The sequence below is a fragment of the Cebus imitator genome, unplaced genomic scaffold (assembly GCF_001604975.1).
Source record: "Cebus imitator isolate Cc_AM_T3 unplaced genomic scaffold, Cebus_imitator-1.0 Scaffold33, whole genome shotgun sequence".
Taxonomy (NCBI): Eukaryota; Metazoa; Chordata; class Mammalia; order Primates; family Cebidae; genus Cebus; species Cebus imitator.
Window position 1 is genome coordinate 651,253 of NW_016107348.1, and position 18,099 is coordinate 669,351.

At 35.7% G+C, this 18,099-nt stretch overlaps 1 protein-coding gene across 1 annotated transcript in view; it reads left to right on the forward strand.

The window, feature by feature from the left end:
- TDRD5 (tudor domain containing 5) overlaps window positions 1–18,099 on the forward strand; it is a 90,944-nt gene that overhangs the window by 22,092 nt on the left and 50,753 nt on the right. Inside the window, exons 4-5 of the mRNA XM_017524431.1 lie at window positions 9,341–9,424; window positions 12,752–12,808. Of these exons, the coding sequence (XP_017379920.1) occupies window positions 9,341–9,424; window positions 12,752–12,808 (141 nt within the window). The remainder of the gene's footprint in view (window positions 1–9,340; window positions 9,425–12,751; window positions 12,809–18,099) is intronic.

The following is an 18,099-nucleotide window of genomic DNA, read 5'->3' on the forward strand; positions in this document are numbered from 1 at the left end:
AAAAAAAAAAAAAAAATATTTGAATATACATAATGAGATTTCTTGGAGATGGGATCCCAGTCTAAACAAGAAATTCATTTGTGTTTCATGTGTACCTTACACACATAAGCCCAAGGCAATTTTGCACAATATTTTAGATAATTTTGTGCATGAAACAAAGTCTTGACTGCGTTTTGACTGTGACTCATCACATGAGGTTGGGTATGGGATTTTCCACTTGTGGCATCATGTTGCATTGAAAGATACGGATTTGGGAACATTTTGAATTTCACATTTTTGGATTTGGGATGTTCAGCCTATGCCTTGATCTTGGACTTTTCAGCCTCTGGAACCGTAAGAAAATTTCTGTCATTTAAGCCATGCAGTCTGTGGTATTTTGTTATGGCAGCCTGAGCAGACCAAGACCCATAGGTCCAGAACAGCCCTTCAGTCTAGGGCTAATTTAGCCCTACCACAGAAGCATTACCTTTCTAAGGATTGACTCAATGTATTACGAAGTAATCCTACCTCGTTTCTAGCCCTATGTGAGCTCTGAGCATTGTTCGGCCTATTGCTTCTTGTTTGTTTCTCCAACCTCAAAGAACTTCTTCCTACCTGCACAGATCAGTAGCCATCCAGAAACTTAAGGGAGTTCTTCTGCAGATCTCTGGAGCTATTTCTATGCCACTCCTCCTTTTCCATACTCAGTCCTGCAAATTTTAGCATCCTTGTCATCTCAAAATCTGTCTCCTCAATTCATCTAGACTGCCAGGCTCTGTTTATGTTACTTCTTCCTACGCTGTATCCTGACAGCTCTCCAGACTGTAAGGTGGGCGGTGTGGAGGGGTTTAAGGCTTACCTCTCAGTTCTGCATTGTTATTCAACAGCTCTAAATTGTTGTTTCATACATTTTCCCAATTATCTAGTTACTTTGGGCAGAAAAATGGGAGCTATAACTTTTATTTTAAATGGTGAAAGTAATTCTTAATACAGAAAACTCAGCCTAAAAAATTATAGTCTTACTACCAAGAAAGTGTTCACTTCTTTTGCTTTCATAGTAATTTTCCTATTTTTAGATTGTTTTGATTCCTTTTGACATTTCCTATGCCAAAGAAGCCTGAAACCAGCTTGTTTATCTTTCTTTGTAGGTAAGCTGACTAACTGCATGCTTGTCAAGTTCTTTTTTTTTTTTTAATTGTAATTTAGGTTCTGGGGTACATGTGCAGATCGTGCAGGATGGTTGCATAGGTACATACATGGTAAGGTGGTTTGCTGCCTTCATCCCCCCATCACCTATATGAAATTCAGAAAGATTACTACGAATTGTTCCACTCTTTCTCATTGTTTTCATCAAAGGAAATCATTTTTTAAAAATGATTTTGTTAAACTGAACTCCAGAAAAGTATCAATAAATGCTTTAACTCAGAGTGTGTCTCTCTTTTTTTTAAACTTTCTGATTATATAACTCTGAGGATTCTATGTGGTTATTAACTCAAATGTCAATCCTTGAAAAATGGTTAAGTACAAAATTTTTTTCTCATCAAAAAGCTAAACAGAGTCTTTTATTTGTCTTAATTGTTTCACATCCTTTTTTGATTACTGACAAAGTTTTTTGTTTTTTTTTTTAAAACCATTTTTATTACTTTTAAGTTCATTTTAATGTTTTTTAAGACAAGTCTCCCCTGGTTAGTCTGTTTTCAGACTTTTTTTTCCTGAAAATTTAGAATTATTTTTATAAGTTTCAAAATTTTAATGAGATTTCTTAGAATTAAGTTTAAAGTTTTTGAAGCGATTTGATGCATTTTGTTAAGTGTATTCATTCAATAACATAGTAGTTCTCTATTCAGGTATTAATCTGTGCCTTTCATTGCAGATACATAATTTTCCTTATTAGAGTTTGGCACATTTCTTGAAATTGAATTCTTAGATATTGTATGTTGTGATACTTTTTTTAAATTTTTTTTTTGGAGTTGGAGTCTCACTCTGTTGCCCAGGCTGGAGCGCAGCAGTGCAGCTCGGCTCACTGCAACCTCTGCCTCCTGGGTTCAAGTGATTCTCCCACCTTAGCCGCCCAAGTGGCTGGGATTACAGGTGTGTGCCATCACACATGGCTAATTTTTGTATTTTTTGGTAGAGATGGGGTTTCATCATGTTGTCCAGGCTGGTCTCGAATTCCTGACCTTGAATGCCTGCCTCAGCCTCTCAAAGTGCTGGGATTAAGGCATGAACCACCACACCTGACCAGTGATGATACTGTTTTTGCCATTATTCTAAGTGCTCATAGTTCACAAGGAAAGAAATTGACTATTAAATCTTATTTTGAAACTACCTCAGCAAACTTGGTTGTTTCAATAGTTTTCCCATAGGTTTTCCAAGTAGAATAGCCTGTCATTTATGAACAGTAGATTTGCTATGCCCTTCCAGTAAAGTTCTTATTTCCATTTTCTAAATTTATTGTGCTAAAAGTTCCAGAAAAAAATTAAAGAATTGTAATGTATATTTCTTTTTCAGAAGGTTTTCACTCTTTAGAATTTAGCAGGGAAACTCTACCTTTTAACTGTGAGAGCTAGGCAATAACAAATGCAGAGCTGTGGACATTTGCTCATGACATGACTCCAAGTTGAGGAGTGAGAGAGATGCAGATACATGTTATTCTATATTTTCTTTGAGTTTCATCCTGAGTTTTGCAGCTCTAATAATTTCTCATAGATGCAGCCTAATGACCATGTCTTCCAGTTGAAGTTTTTGCAACCAGAACAATTTAAATCTTGTTCTGAGAGGGGTTTCTAATTCCTAAACTATGTATTTTAATTTATGGTAGGACAAATACTACATAATTATCAGACCTCACATAATCCTATTTTCAAAAATTCAAGTATTCCATTGCTTCAAAACTGTGGATCTGATAGTTTGCTAGGTGTTCCATGAAAACTCTACAACTTTGTGTTTTTGTATGCCTATAAAAATAACATAAGTGTAAACTTTTCTCTTTTTGATTGTTTATATCTTTTGTTGTTCCATAGTGAACATGCATTATTTTTGTCATAAGGAAATATTATTAAAAAGAAAAAAAGTTTTTCCTTTGTAAAACGAGGATCAGAATGTCTTCATTTTCCTCCTGTAAGAGAAACAGGCTGGCTTGGCCATCTGTATTCCACCCCTGCCCATTGCTTTATTTCACAAAGCAATTTGTTAAAACAGTTTAAGGCCTCTTTTGAAAAGCATTCAGTTTTCTTTATTTTGACTTCTTGAGAGGGAGTGTAGAGGAGAAATGAAAATTGTAATGGGTGGATAGCATATGGATTTAGCTATATTTTCTAGTGTGCGAAGCCTCAGATGCTGTGTCCAGCCCAGATCATCAGAATTTTCTGGATTGTGTGTAGTTCTAGACCCCCTATTACTTTGCTTTCCATTAATAGGTATTTAAGAGTAGCAATTTGTCAAGGAACAGAGATCTGATATTTCTAGGATCTCTAGCCTTAATATCGTTTAAGAGTACACCCTCCTGCCAGGTGCAGTGGCTCATGCCTATAATCCTAGCACTTTGGGAGGCAGAGGCGGGCACATCACTTGAGGTCAGGAGTTTGAGATCAGCCTGGCCAGCATGGTGAAACCCCATCTCTACTAAAAATACAAGAATTAGCTGGGGTGTGGTGGTACATGCCTGTAGTCCCAGCTACTTGGGAGGCTGAGACAGAGAGTCACTTGAACCCAGGAGGCAGAGGCTGCAGTGAGCTGAGACTGCACTGCAGCCTGGGCAACAGAGTGAGACTTTTGTCTCAAAAGAGTACCCCATTCTACCAATTCCCTGTCCCCTGTCTTACAGATTCAAAACCTTGTTGTAACATTCACCACGAGATTAAAGTAGGTAAACTTGGACTTACAAAGAAATATCTTCTCATCTAAACAAAATCAGGGTGGTCTTAGTTTGCACCTAACTTTTAGTTTGTACCTAAACAATTGATAGTTTTTACATGAATTAGTTGCTGTGCTTGGCATTGCATATAAGAAGTGAAACATTTTATTTCACCTGATAACCTGACTCAACTATAGTTCAAGAGTATCTTTGGTAAATAATTGGATATATTAACAATTATCAGAAGGAGCTATTCAGTGGGTTAATCAATGCAATTCTCTGGGGGTTATATTCTCTGGCCAACTCTGAGTAGCTTTTCCGTAGCTATTTTCCCACAAGTTCAGATGAAGTATTTAGTATGGCAAATCAAATTCCGTACTGCCTGGCTTTTAGTCAAGTAAATCAGACCCTACATAATCCTATTTGTAAGATCTCAGTTCTGGCTGCTGTAATAAGCTACCACAAACTGGGTGGCTTGTAAACAATAAAACATTTATTTTTCAATGTTCTTAAAGGTTGAGAATTCCAAGATCATGGCTCTCGCACATAAGGTGTCCAGTGAGAGCCTTCTTCCTCATTCATAGATAGAAGTCTTTCATTTTGTCCTCACAATTCAAAAGAGGCAAGGAATCTCGCCAAGGCCTCTCTTATAAGGGCAATAATCCCATTCACAGGGGTCTTTCCTTCATGACCTAATCGCCTCCCAAAGCCTCCACCTCCTAATACTATCATGTTAGGGGTTAGGATTTCAACTTAGGGGTTTGGGGAGTGAGGAGTAGAGGGGGATACACCTATACTATAGCATATACCTGACAAATATTTAAGCAATTGAAAGCATTGCTGTATGTTTCTGTGCCAGTTTTGTGATCTTTGTAAGACATGTATTAATGTTTTCCCATATGGCCAAAAGGTCTGAAGTATATTCATCTGAGATGTAACTTCTGTTTCTTTTTGCTTTTAGCCTTGTACATCCTCTTTCCAAAATGCTTTCTTCACTAGATAATGCCTCTAAATTATCCAGGTTTTATCTGTTTTTAAATTTTTTTTATTACAAAAGTAATACAGATTGATTACCGAAAACTTGAAATATGGAAAACACAAAATAAAAATTACCTGTGTACTCTTATCACATAAAAAATTGACTCAAAAAAATTAAAATCATTCCGGTTCTTAGTTTGCGACCTGCTTTTTTTTTTCTCTCATGCTTTGTGAATGTGCCACATTATTAAATATTCTTATGCAACATAATTTTAAATGATAGCATGAGTGTGCCATAATTTAACTTGTAACCTAAGTTGGGCATTTGCTCTGTTTTCAGTTTTTGGGATTAAAAATAACTTTATGATGAAAATCTTGCTCAAGTTTGCACACATCTCTCTTACTCCACAGGATAAATTTCTAGATGAGCCAACACTGATTGAAAGGAATGTTTACTTTTATGGCTTATTCTGTATGTGGTTAGGTTGTCATTCATAAGAATTGTTACAGTTGACACTCACATAGGATGTGCGTGTGCTCCTTGTACGTTTGCTAGTACTCGGTACAAATAGACACTTTCCTTCAGAGATTCCTCCTCACCCACCCGCCCTCCCTTTCTGATACCTTCAGGCATATTATTCTTTCATGACACTCGAGGGAGGGGATTTTAAAAATATTTTTAATTGATGAGTAAAAATTTTACATATAGTGTACAAGTTGATGTTTTGATGTATGTCTGCATTGTGGAATGGCTAAATCAAGCTATTTAACATATATTACCTCACATACTTGTCATTGTTTTGGTGATGAGAACACTTAAAATTCACTTTTAATTTTCAAATACACAATATATTGTTAAGTGTAGTCAGCATGATATGCGATAGATCTCTTGAACTTACTCCTCCTAACTGAAATTTTGTGCCTTTTGGCCAACATCATCTTAATCCTCCCTCTCCTTAGTGTCTGGTAACCACCATTTTACTCTGTGTCTACAAGCTTGACTTTTGTGCACTTCCCATATAAGTGAGATCATGTGGACTCTGGGTTTTTTCGCAATATTCATGATAATTTTAATTATATATATATGATTGATTCAGATTTATCTCTGCAAGTTCCATTACAACAAGGACCTTATCTAGTCTATTTACCTCTGTACAGTATGAAACACATAGTATGATCTCAGTACATATTTGTTGAATGAATACATGGGTATTTTTAAAATTTTACAATTTGATGAGCAAATAACTATATCCGTTAATGTGTATTTGAGGTTGACCTTTATGCTTTAATTGGCTACTTAGTCTTTTTTATTGCCTATTCATGTTTTGGTTCATTTTTCTGAAGAGTGTAGCTTTTTGATTTAAAGCTCTTTTTCTTCTTTGGTCCTTTAAGCTCCTATCTGAATATAGCTTGTTTTGTCACTTTCCATCTTCATTTTCCAGTTCTATCTCATTCACTTAATTTATTGCCCATTCTTCATGTTTGGTATATAAGCATCTGAGACTAAAAGCATTGTTGAAATCACTGATTACCTCCCAGTCTTTCTTCTCCCTCCCACACTATGACTTCTGCCCTCTATAATTATACATATCCCCAACTTTTCCTGGAATTTAAAAAAATCTCTACCGCATTCAGTTTAAAGTCACCTTAATTTAGACATTTTACTTGAGAGAAACTTTTTTTTTTTTTTTTTATTTTTCTCAGAAGCATTCTATTCCTAGCTAAAAGCTCATCATTTTGCTATATTAAACCAAAGATTGGCAAATATGTTCTCTAGCAGATTGCATAGTAAATATTTGAGGCCTTTTAGGCTAAATGTTCTCTGCATCTACTAAACACTGTCCTTATAGTGCAAGAGCAGCCATAGACATTATGTGAATGACAGACTATGGCTGTGTTCCAATAAAGCTATGGACACTGAAATTTGAATTTTATATAATTTTCACATGTCACAAAATATCTTTTCCCACAGCCATTTAAAAATACCATAACCATTCGTAGCTTATGGGAAGCACAAAAAGAGGCCATAGTTTGCTGACCCTTGTCATAAGACGTGATCCAGAGAGACACAACAAGTCTGTAATCACCATCCTGCCATTTACCTCCCAGTTTTCCAAACTCTTAAAATTGATTAAAAACCAGAAAAGCCTACCTCTCTGTTCCACAGTACTTTTGTTTCTTACATAGAATTTGAGGTCCTTGAGGCTATTTCTCTGGTCTCATCATTCATCCCTGTAGAATCGGCAGTGCCTTCCTCTCCGCTGTCTTTCCTAATTTCCGCGAATTTTACCTTTATCATATTCCTTCTTTTCTGTTCTCTTCCAGTACCCTAGTTAAAACTCTTGCCTAGAGAGTTGCAGTGGTTTCCTAACTGGTTGTCCATACATCCAATCAGATTTTCTGTTGCCAGATTACAGTTCTGAAAATCTGTCTTCTTTGCTAAAAATCTCTAATAGCAATATCTCTGTTTTTGCCTCTATAATCAAGAAAAACTCCTTAGCTTGGCATTGATGGTATTCCATAATATAACATTAATCCACCTTTCTAATTTTTCCTTCACTATTTTTCCAATGCCTTAGGCAAACTATTTTGTTCAGTTTCCTTTATGAAATTCCTTCTACCTTCAGTGTTCTCTCTACCGTGTGTCTTTTGGAGAATTCTCCCCATCCTGCAAGGTCCTTCTAAAAGGAAGCCTTCTGTATGTTTACTGCTTAATGACACAGAGACAGCCTTAGGTTATAGATGCTTATGTGTTGATCTCACTTTTCTACTTAATTATAAGTGCCTTGAGAGGAGTTACACTGGCAAAGGTAATCTTTTTGTTGTTGTTGTTCCTGAAACATTTAGCACAGTGATAATTTAATAAGTTATTGCTATTGAATCTGCAAATAGTGAAAGAATGGTTCAGATAGGAAAGATCAGTTATCTTCAGAAAGATGATCTTACTGTTCCCGGGAGAGCTTTAGGAAATTATCTCATGGCAACTACAGAAGAAATGTAAAGAATCCAAGACCAAGGGCTAGAACCTTTTGTTAAAGCTAATGATGTAATCCCAGATATCTAATCCTCTCCTTCCCAGACCTATGGAAATGCACAAGAAAATGTGAAAATAGGGAAAACCCCTCAGAAGTTTGATAGGGAGCCATGCACTTACCAAAACTTGGATTTCTGCTGAATGTTGTGCAAGTGATATTGGATGGAAAGAAGAGTAGTCAGTGCCAGAGGGAGAATCCTGCCAGGGTGAGCACTGCTTGCTGGAGGAGCAGGCAAGGGTCATGCTCACATCATGTGCCAGGCGTTATGTTGTGTACTCTACGTGCCTCACCACATTTAGTTTTCTTGTCAGCCTTGTGAGAGATGGAGATTATCTTCATTTTTCAAGTGAAGAAACTGAGACCTAAAAGGTCACACAGTTTGTAAGTGATGTCAGGCCAAGTAAGAGTAAGAAGAAAGACCTAAAGAAATGGCTTGGAAGGAAAAAGTATTAATAGTGATTGTGTCTGGGTGGTAAGATTTTCAGCAATTGGTGTTTTTCTTTATGTCTTTGTGACTTCTTTTTTTTTTTCTTTTTTTACATTGAGTTATCAACTTTAAGCTTGATTGAACATAACTCCATGATCTTTAACTCTGCTTTAGTTCTCCAACTGTAGCTCTTCACTGGACTTTGGCTAAACGGATATGCTCCCTGCTACTTTCCCATTACACCCTCCTGTCCTTCCAGCTTACTTTTTAATTATTCCCATGCATGATCATTTTATTTTAGTGGGGCCTCTGTATGCCATTTGCTTCTCTCTACTAAAATCCTCAGACTCCTACTGTCTTAACTCAGATTCCTCCTGTCCTGACTTCCTATGTGCTAAGTTTATATTATCATCCAATATTTCCTGAATGTTATTTTTCCACTTTTTCTACTTTCTCAAATGTCTGACCTCCCTCTTCTTTCCTTCTGCTTTCAGGAGTGGGCCTTGCTTCTGAACTCACAGAGAATGCGGGAGCTATCAGAGAGTAACTCTTTGTATCTTCTGACTCCACGTTCACAGAGCCTTTCTGTGTACCCTACCTTCTCCCCCTTTGCTTCTATTACAACAGAAGAACTTTTCCTTCCTGCCCTTTAGGGCCAGTTGTCCCACCATCTAGTGACGTTCCACCATCCCATCTCTTCCCTGCATTAGGCATTCATTGAGTATGTTTTTAATAAATATGGAATAGTTTTATAAGTAGAAAAAGGTAACAAAAGTTCTTTCTGGGTAAGAGTATGGGATTGAGTAATAGACTCTAGAATAATTGTTAGAGAATGTTAGCCCAGAAAATTCCTCAGCATTTAGTTTCATAACAATTCTATCTACTCTAAGTGTATTTTATATGGTATGAAATATTACAGTTCTTCTAATGAACAGTATTTTGTCTGTTTAATTGCAATACATCTCCTTTTATAGATTTTTTTTCTTTACATATTGTTTAGATCTACCTTTGACTGTCTTTGGGCAGGGGGACTGCGACTTGACTTTTTTTTTTCTTTTTTCGTAGCTGGAGAACACATTCAAATCAGTTATTGCACAAACTGGACCTGGAGGAACTATCAGTCCAGAACTAAAACATAAGATAAAATTTGTGAGTAATTTGTTTCTGGGAAAAAATAATTGATTTATAAATATATATATCATTTGTGGTTGAGTTTGTCTGCAAGTATCAGTTTTATATTTACATCTAATCTTTTCTAATATACTACAAACTAAGTGACAATTTTTTTTAGAATAAGAAACAAAATACATACTCCTAAAAATTTTTAATGTGGGCCAGGCTTAGTGGCCCGTGCCTGTAATCCCAGCAGTTTGGGAGGCTGAGGCAGGCGAATCACAAGGTCGGGAGTTCCAGACCAACCTGGCTAACATGGTGAAACCCCGTCACTACTAAAAATATAAAAAATTAGTCGGCGTAGTGGCGGGCGCCTATAATCCTAGCTACTCAGGAGGCTGAGGCAGGAGAATCATTTGAACCTGGGAGGCAGAGATTGCAGTGAGCTGAGCTCGTGGCTGTACTCCTGCTTGGGTGACAGAGTGAGACTTCATCTTAAAAAAAAAATTAACATATAACTATTTAGCAGATAAGTTCTTCCAGGAGTCCTCTCTTCCTTTCCTTCTTCGTCCCCACAGATCACTGTTGACAAACAGTTGAAGATCTTTCCCAATACCAATTTAATACATGTCCATTAAATATTATTCCAGTGTGTGGTATTCCATTATGTTGATGCACTCTGTTTCATGTAGAGATCCATGATTGATTAAAGTTTTGGTGTTTTTATCTCTGGCTATGAAAAAAGTGCTCCAGTTGATGTCCATGGACATTTTTCTAGAAGTGGAATTGCTAGTCAGAGGTATCTTATGTTTTGGTAATAAATATTACTAAATTGCCCTCTAAAATGTTTGAACAAATTTATACTTGTTGGGATCCATGAGGTCCACACGTTGGTGCACCAGAATGTGGGGAATCCATGAGCCCTACACATTGGGTGCCAGAACGTAGGGACCCATGAGCCCCGACATTTGGCACCAGAATGTAGGGAACCAGCCCTACGTCACTTGTGGACACCCTGAGTTCAGTGGTGACAAAGGAATGAGAAAAAGACAGATTAAAAGAGATAGTGGGACCAGGGGGCCATCACTTTATTACTCTGGCAGTGAAGGCCCTGAGCTCTGATCATCCACTCTATTTATTGGTTACAATCACTTTGATCCATAGGGTGGGGGTGGAGTGAATCAGTGAGCCAGAACTGGTGTGTCATTCTAAGGATTGATAACAGTGGCAGTTTGGGAGTTTCACAAAATGAGAACATGTGGTTATCTTTAACTTATCTATGTGCAGCTGGTGGAACTCAGGCCTTACAAGGAGCCTACAAGTCTGCCTATGTCCATAGTGCTACAAAGAGGTTTTATGTCCTTGAGCACATTTATGGTAACAGAGCCTAGGTCACCTTGCACTGGAACATGAGGCATGAAGAGGCCTTCCTCCTCAGAGGTCTCCTGCAGCCTTCTGCAGTTTGTTGTTCCTTGTTTGTATGTTACTCATAACCAATTTATGTAGGCACTCTGTAAGTCCTTTCTCCTTTGTTGATTTTCTCAACAATACTCCCACTGATAAGTGTTACTATCCAATCATGTTGTTTTGGTTTATATCTTTTGATTTTTACCTTAAGCATCTTTTCATATGCTTAGTGGTCACATATATTTTTTATGTGCATTGCCTGTTCATGTCGCTGCTCTTATTTGTTTTGCCTTACTAGTAAGTGAAAACTCTTTGGTGTTATGTATTGAGCCAAAGAGTTATGTACATTAAATTTTTGGTGGGAGCTGTTAATCCTGATTTGAGTAATCCAGGTTCTGTTACAGCTTGTATTGCCTGATATTATTCCATTTCAACTGTCATGATTTTACTACAAGAGATGCAAAAACCTTGATGCATTGAGGCCCTGTTTTTTTGTTTGTTTGTTCGTTTAGGCACTTGAGCAAGTATACAACAATTACTTGTTAAAGAACGTTCAATATGAACTTTTTTTTTTTTTTTTTTAAGATAGAAGGTCTTCCTCTGTCACCCAGGTTAGAATGCTGTGGTACAGTCATAGCTCACTGCACCACCAACTCCTGGGCTCAAGGAATCCTCTCACATCAGCCTCCCCAGTAGCGGGGACTACAGGTACATGCCACCACACCCAGCTAATTTAAAAAGTTTTATAGAGACAAGGTTTTGTTATGTTTCCCAGGCCTGTCTTGAACTCCTGGCCTTAGACATTCTCCCACCTCAGCCTCCCAAAGCCCTGGGATTACAAGAGTAAATACAACTTTTTTTTTATGGTACCAAAAATTAGAGAAAAATTAGTCATTGATTTATAAGGATTAGTTACATATCAATAGTGGATATTCTCTAAACTAGGGAATGTCATGTTGCTTATGAGAAAGTTCATGTGTGTCTCAGTTTATATGGAAGTTTCTCCTTGACATGTTGTTGAACTTTAAAAACAGGTTTTATAGAATGGTGTGTTTAGAATTGTTCTTTCATATAAAATTACAAATAACGTATGTGCACACATAAGGAGTTTCTGAAAGGATGTTTCTCTGAATGCAGTAATGGCTGCCTCTGGGTCACAGGATTTTGAAATAATTTTTATTTTTTATTTTTCCAAAGCTTGAATTAGAATTTGATATAAAATATATCTGGAAAAATTAAGAAAACAAAGATTTTTATACTTTATTGGGATAGAGTAAATCTGCTTTCAGGATGTTACCCTAAAAATCATTGAACAAGTGTGCAGAACTCAAGCAAGAGGATAATCATTGCAATATTTGTCATGAAAAATAAGAAACAAAATAGAGAATCAAATAAATTTAGGTGTTTTTAATATTTTGAAAAATCTGTGGCCAGTAAAAATGTTTATCTGTTTTTACTGACAGGGAGAGATGTCTTTAGTATGATATTTAAAAGCTGGTTATAGAAATATTGACCTTATTTTAATATTAAATACAGATTTATGTACATATGGATAATGCTGTCTGTGGATCTTTTATTTTTGCTTAACTTTATTTTCCTAAGTTTTCTATAGTGTTCATTGCATTTCTTTTCTAACAATTAAAATGCTATAGAATGTTTTATGTGAGCTAAGCTAAATGTGTTGGCTTAAAGAAGTGCAGGAATTTCTGGAGAGTTGTGGCATTGCAATATCATGTAATAATGGTTTCTCAACTCTGGAAATGTTCGAAATCACAGTCCTTTTTGTTATAATGTTTTTTAAAACTGGAAACTTTTTTTTTTTTAAAACAATGTAATATGACTAAAATTCATTTAATAATGTTACTTTTGTGTTTGTTATTTGTTTATATAATTTTAATATTTTGTCACTCAGCATTTCAGTTGTGTCTATATTGTATTTCACTTTTTATTTATTAGGTTGTATCTAAGTTCCCAGAGGGTTTGTTTATTTCTAAACTGCTTGGAGAGTATGAGGTAAGTGTTTTGTTTCTCCCCAACTCTGATTTTTTTATGGCTTATATTTCTTGTGAAAGATGGAAATTTTGTGGCTATTCCTTGGATTCTGCAGGTCTGTGTTCTAAAACAGAAACATTTTGTTTTGCATTTTAGTATCTTTATTATGAGAGTTGAGAATATGATCTTTAACAAATACTTGATTATGCATAGGAAGGATTTTTTTTACTACTTACTGTTATTATTAGAATAAAGATTAACTTGTTAATGTCTGACAGTATTATACCAAGTGTCAGTGGGGATGCAGAGAAGCAGAATACCTCATACACTGCTTGTGGGACAAAACGCTTTTAGAGAGCATTTTTCATTATCAAGTAAAGTTGAAGATATGCACCCTCAGGGATCCAGTAGTTCCACTTTTACATATGCACTCTAGAGAAACTCTTGCACACGTATACATGAAGACATGTAAAGAAGTGCACAGCACAGCATAGGAACAAATGAGAGACAAATCATCATCAGTGGGATAATGGGTAAATAGAGATTGACATTTATACAATGGGATTGTATGTAGTAGTATAAAATAAATATACAACATGGATCATTTTTAAAACCATAATGTTGAGTGAAAAAAAGTCAAGTTGCAGAGCAATTCAGATAATGCCATATATCCAGTTTTTAAAAAGATAAGTCCTATATGTATATTAGGTGTGTGCCAGGCTCTATCCGGAGCATCTTTCATATGGGCATATGTTCATTTTGTTTTCACAACAAATAGAGGCACAGAAAAGTAACTTGCGTAAGCATTAGACTTCCAATAATAGGTGGAGACAAGATTTGAACCTGGGCAGTCTGGCTTCAGAATCCTAACTCTTTACTATGCCATGAAAACTGTAGTATATTTACAGGTTAAAAAAAAATAGATATTGTAAGATAGTATAGCATAATGGTTAAGATACATAATTCTGTGTGCTATCTTATAGACAGTATATTAGTTCAAGATATGTTCAATATGTTCGTTATAGAGTTTTGTGAAGTTTAAATGACTTAAAAATAAGGCACTTGGTACAGTGCCTGGCACGTAAGCTCTGCTCAGATCTCTGCTGACCTTTGAACTGCACATTCTTGGGGCACAAATAGAGCAGCCTCTGTTCTTTTAAGGGTAAAAAGAACTGAAGATATTTCAGCTGTTGCCATCACAGGGTGGCAGATTTTGGGTTAAATTCAGCCAAACTTAAATCAAAAAACAGTACTCTCCAAAGGAGGGTAAAGGATTCCAGAGTCTCTACAATACATCTCTCATGATGCCTGGAATACAAACCAAAATTACTAGATGTAGTAAGAAGCAAGAAAATGGGACCCCTTGATAAAGAGAAGGTGATCCATGGAAACTGTCTCTGAGATGATGCAGATGCAGAAGTTAGCAAAAAAGGTTTTAAAGTAACTCTTACAACGTTATTGAGGATATAAAGGAATATGTATTCAGAGTAAATGAGCAGGTAAGATATTTCAGTGCAGAAAAAGAAGCTATAAAAACCAAGTGATTTTTTTAACTTAAAATGTCTGAAGTAAAAAAATTCATTAAGAACAAATTGGAAGTGGCAGAAGAAGGCTTTAGTAAACTTCAAGACAGATCAGTAGAAATTATCCAGTTTGAAGAACAGAGAAGCAAAACAGAGCTTGAGAGACCTGGGGCCTGTGGAATAATACCAAATGGTCTATTATATCTATTAATATAATTGGAGTCCCAAGAAAGCACAATAGAAATATATTTGAAAAAATAACAGCCCCATATTTTCCAAATCTTGTGAAAGAAGTTTATAAATCTAAGAAGCCCAGAAAACCCCAAACAAATAATAGAAAACCTTACATAGGCACATCATAGTAAAAATGCAGAAAACCAAATATAAGCAGAAAATTCTGAAAACAGCCAGAGAAAAAATAACACACTTCATATAGGAGAATAGTGATACAAATAATGACTGACCTCTCATTAGAAGCAATGCTAGAAGACAGAATGACATCTTTAATGTACTCAAAAGCACTGTTAACCCAATATTTTATATCCAGTGATAATATAAAGAACGAAGATGAAATAGACATTTTCAGATAATCAGAATTGCAAGCAGACTGGTTCTATAAGAATGCTAAATAACATTCTTCAGGCTGAAGGAAACATACCAGATAGGAACTTTAATCTTCAGGAAGGATTGAACAAAGGATGTAGTAAATATGTGGGCATATATAAAAGACTGCCTTTTTTGATCAGTTAAATATATGACTGTTTAAAGCAAAAATTACAGAATTAAATAATTGAGTTTATAACATGAAAATGTAATGGATATGAAAACTACTGAATAATGAGTAAACGGGCAGTACCTAGAACTCTAGGGTTGCAAGATTCTTATATTTTATTTGAAGTGGGACAGTAAGACTAAAAAGTTAAGGATGTACGTTGGTTTTGCTGGTGAATTCTGTAAAACATTTAAGGAATAAATTACGTTAATCATACAAAGATTGTTTCTTAAAATAGCAGAGAATACTTCCCCAACTCATTTTTTTTTCCTTTTAAGAGAGAGTCTCACTGTCACTTACGCTGGAATACAATGGCATGATCTTGGGTTACTGCAGCCCTGAACTCCTGGGCTTAATTAATCCTCTTGCCTCAGCCTCCCAAGTAGCTGGAACTACAGACATGTGCCACCATACCCAGCCAATTAAAAATTTTGTTTTAGAGGAAGGGTCTCACTATGTTGCCCAGGCAGGTTTTTAACTCCTGGCCTAAAGCAGTCCTTCCACCTCAGCCTCCTAAAGTGCTGGGATTACAGGCATGAGCCACCATGCCTGGCCTCCCCAACTCATTCTGTGAATACACTGTCCTGCTACTAAAGCTTGACCTAGACATTACAGAAAACCAATTAGATCATGTTTCTTATAACATGGACATAAAAATCTATTACAAAACAATAGTAAATTGAATTCAGCATTCCCTGAACAAGAGGGGGTTTTTCCTAAGAATGCAAGGTTGGAGTAACATTTCAAAAGGAATTAAGGTAATTCACCATTTTAACAGAATAAGAAGGAAGAAAAGCCATGTGATTATTTTGGTAGATGCAGAAAAAGAATTACCAAAATTTAATACCCATTCACAATTAAAATTCTGAGAAAACGAGGAATAGAAAAGAAGTTCCCCATTCCGATAAAGGGCATTTGTGAAAACCTGTTAATATACTTGTCATACTTAATGGTGAAACACTGAACAGTTCCCCTTTAAAATCTAGAACAAGGCAAGTATTTCCAGTCATACTGCTTTTATTCAGCATTGTATTGCAAGTTCTAACCAGTGTAAAAAAAAAAAAAAAAAAAAAAAAAAAAAAAATAAAAAAAAAAAAAAAAAAAAAAAAAAAAAAAAGTAAAACTTTATTTTTAGAAAACATGGTTGTTCATGTAGAATATACTAAGGAATCCATGAAAAAGCTGCTAGAACTAGTTTATTAGGTCAAAGATACAAGGTTAGTATACAGAAATCAATTGTACTTGCATATGTAGGTAGTAAATCATTGGAAAATGGAATTATAAAAATTCTGTTTATTATAACGTCAGATTATTTGGAAATGAATTTAACAAAAGAAACAAATCATCTACACTGAACACTAATAGCATTGTTGAGAAGTTGACTAGTAAATGGAGAGGTGTAAACATACTCATTGGTGAGAAGACTCACTATTGTTATTAATGTATAGATTCAATATAGTCCCCATTATAATTCTTGCAGGCTATTTGTAGATACTAACAAATTCATGAATTTGTCTGTCCTTACAGTGCATACATAGGATATCCTCCCATATGCACTGAAGCAATTTTTGAGAGTGGTGCCAAAGGAATTCAAAAGGGATAAGAAAGTATTTTCAGCTCCGGGCATGGTGGCTCAGGTCTCTGTAAACTCAGCACTTTGGGAGGCTGAGATGGAAAGATTACTTAAAGCCAGAAGTTTGGAAAAATATTTTCAACAAATGATGCTGGAACAACTGAATGCAAGATGCAACTGAATACAAGAAAAAAGAATGAATCCCAACTCCCAACCTGACACTATGTACAAAAATTATTTCAAGATGCATCATAGACCTAAATGAAAAAATTAAAGCTCTAAAGCTTCCAGAAGAATTAAAATATATTAATGACCTTGACAGGCAAAGGTTTCTTAGGACACAGAAACAGTAATCAGTTAAAAGAAAACTGATAATGAGACTTCATCAAAATTAGCTTTTATTTAGGAAACCCCGCTTAAAATCGAACAGACCACCAACTGGGAAGAAATTTTTACAATAATACATCTAACAAAGGACTTACATTCAGAATACTTAAAGACCAGTCTATAGCTCCATAATGGAAAGCCAAGCAAGTCTTTTTGTAAATGGCTTAAAGGCTTGAACAGAGACTTGACAAATGCAGGTATGAGTGATAAACACATGATAAACTCACATACATTTTTGGTGCAAGTATAAAATGGTACAACTACTGTGGAAAATGTTCTTAAAATTTCTTATAAGTATATATTTATCCTTTGACCCAGAATTACACTCCCAGATATTTATTCAGAGTATGTGTCTCCAAAGACTTACACGATAGTATTCATACCACTTTATCCATAGTAGCCACCCAAAACTGGAAATAACCCTACTATTCATCAATAAGGGAATGAATGAAGAAATTGTGGTATGTTTGCACAACAAAATACTATTCCACATTAAAAAGAAGTAAACAGCTGATACGTGAACAAGTGTGGATGAATCTGAAAAATAGGTGCTGCTGAAGTTAAGTCCCACACAGCAGAATATATACCACAGAATGTCTTTTATATGAAATAATACAATAGGCAAAGCTAATCTAGGGTAGAAAAAAAGTTTGTCTCTAGGGGTGACTGGAAAAGGGACAACTTTCTGGGTGGTGGAAGTGTTCTGTATCTTGAATAGGGGTTTGGGTTACCCAGTTTTGCATTTATCAGGGCTAATTGGTAAACTTAAGTCGTGTGCATTTCACTGTATGTAAGTTTTACCTAAAAGTGAACAGAATTCTAGTTAACGATGTGCATGCTGGCCTAGTTGAGGGTAAAGGGTACTGATGTCTGCAGGTCACTTTGAAATGTGTATAAAAGATAAGATGGGTTGGTAGATGGATGGATACACAGATGACATAGCAAATATAGTGTTAGAGTTCAGTATCCAGCTCTTGCAATTTTTTCTGTGTTTGAAATTTTACATAAGAAAATCTTAGGAAAAAAAAACAAGGAAAGATAAAGATGATTCGGGAGA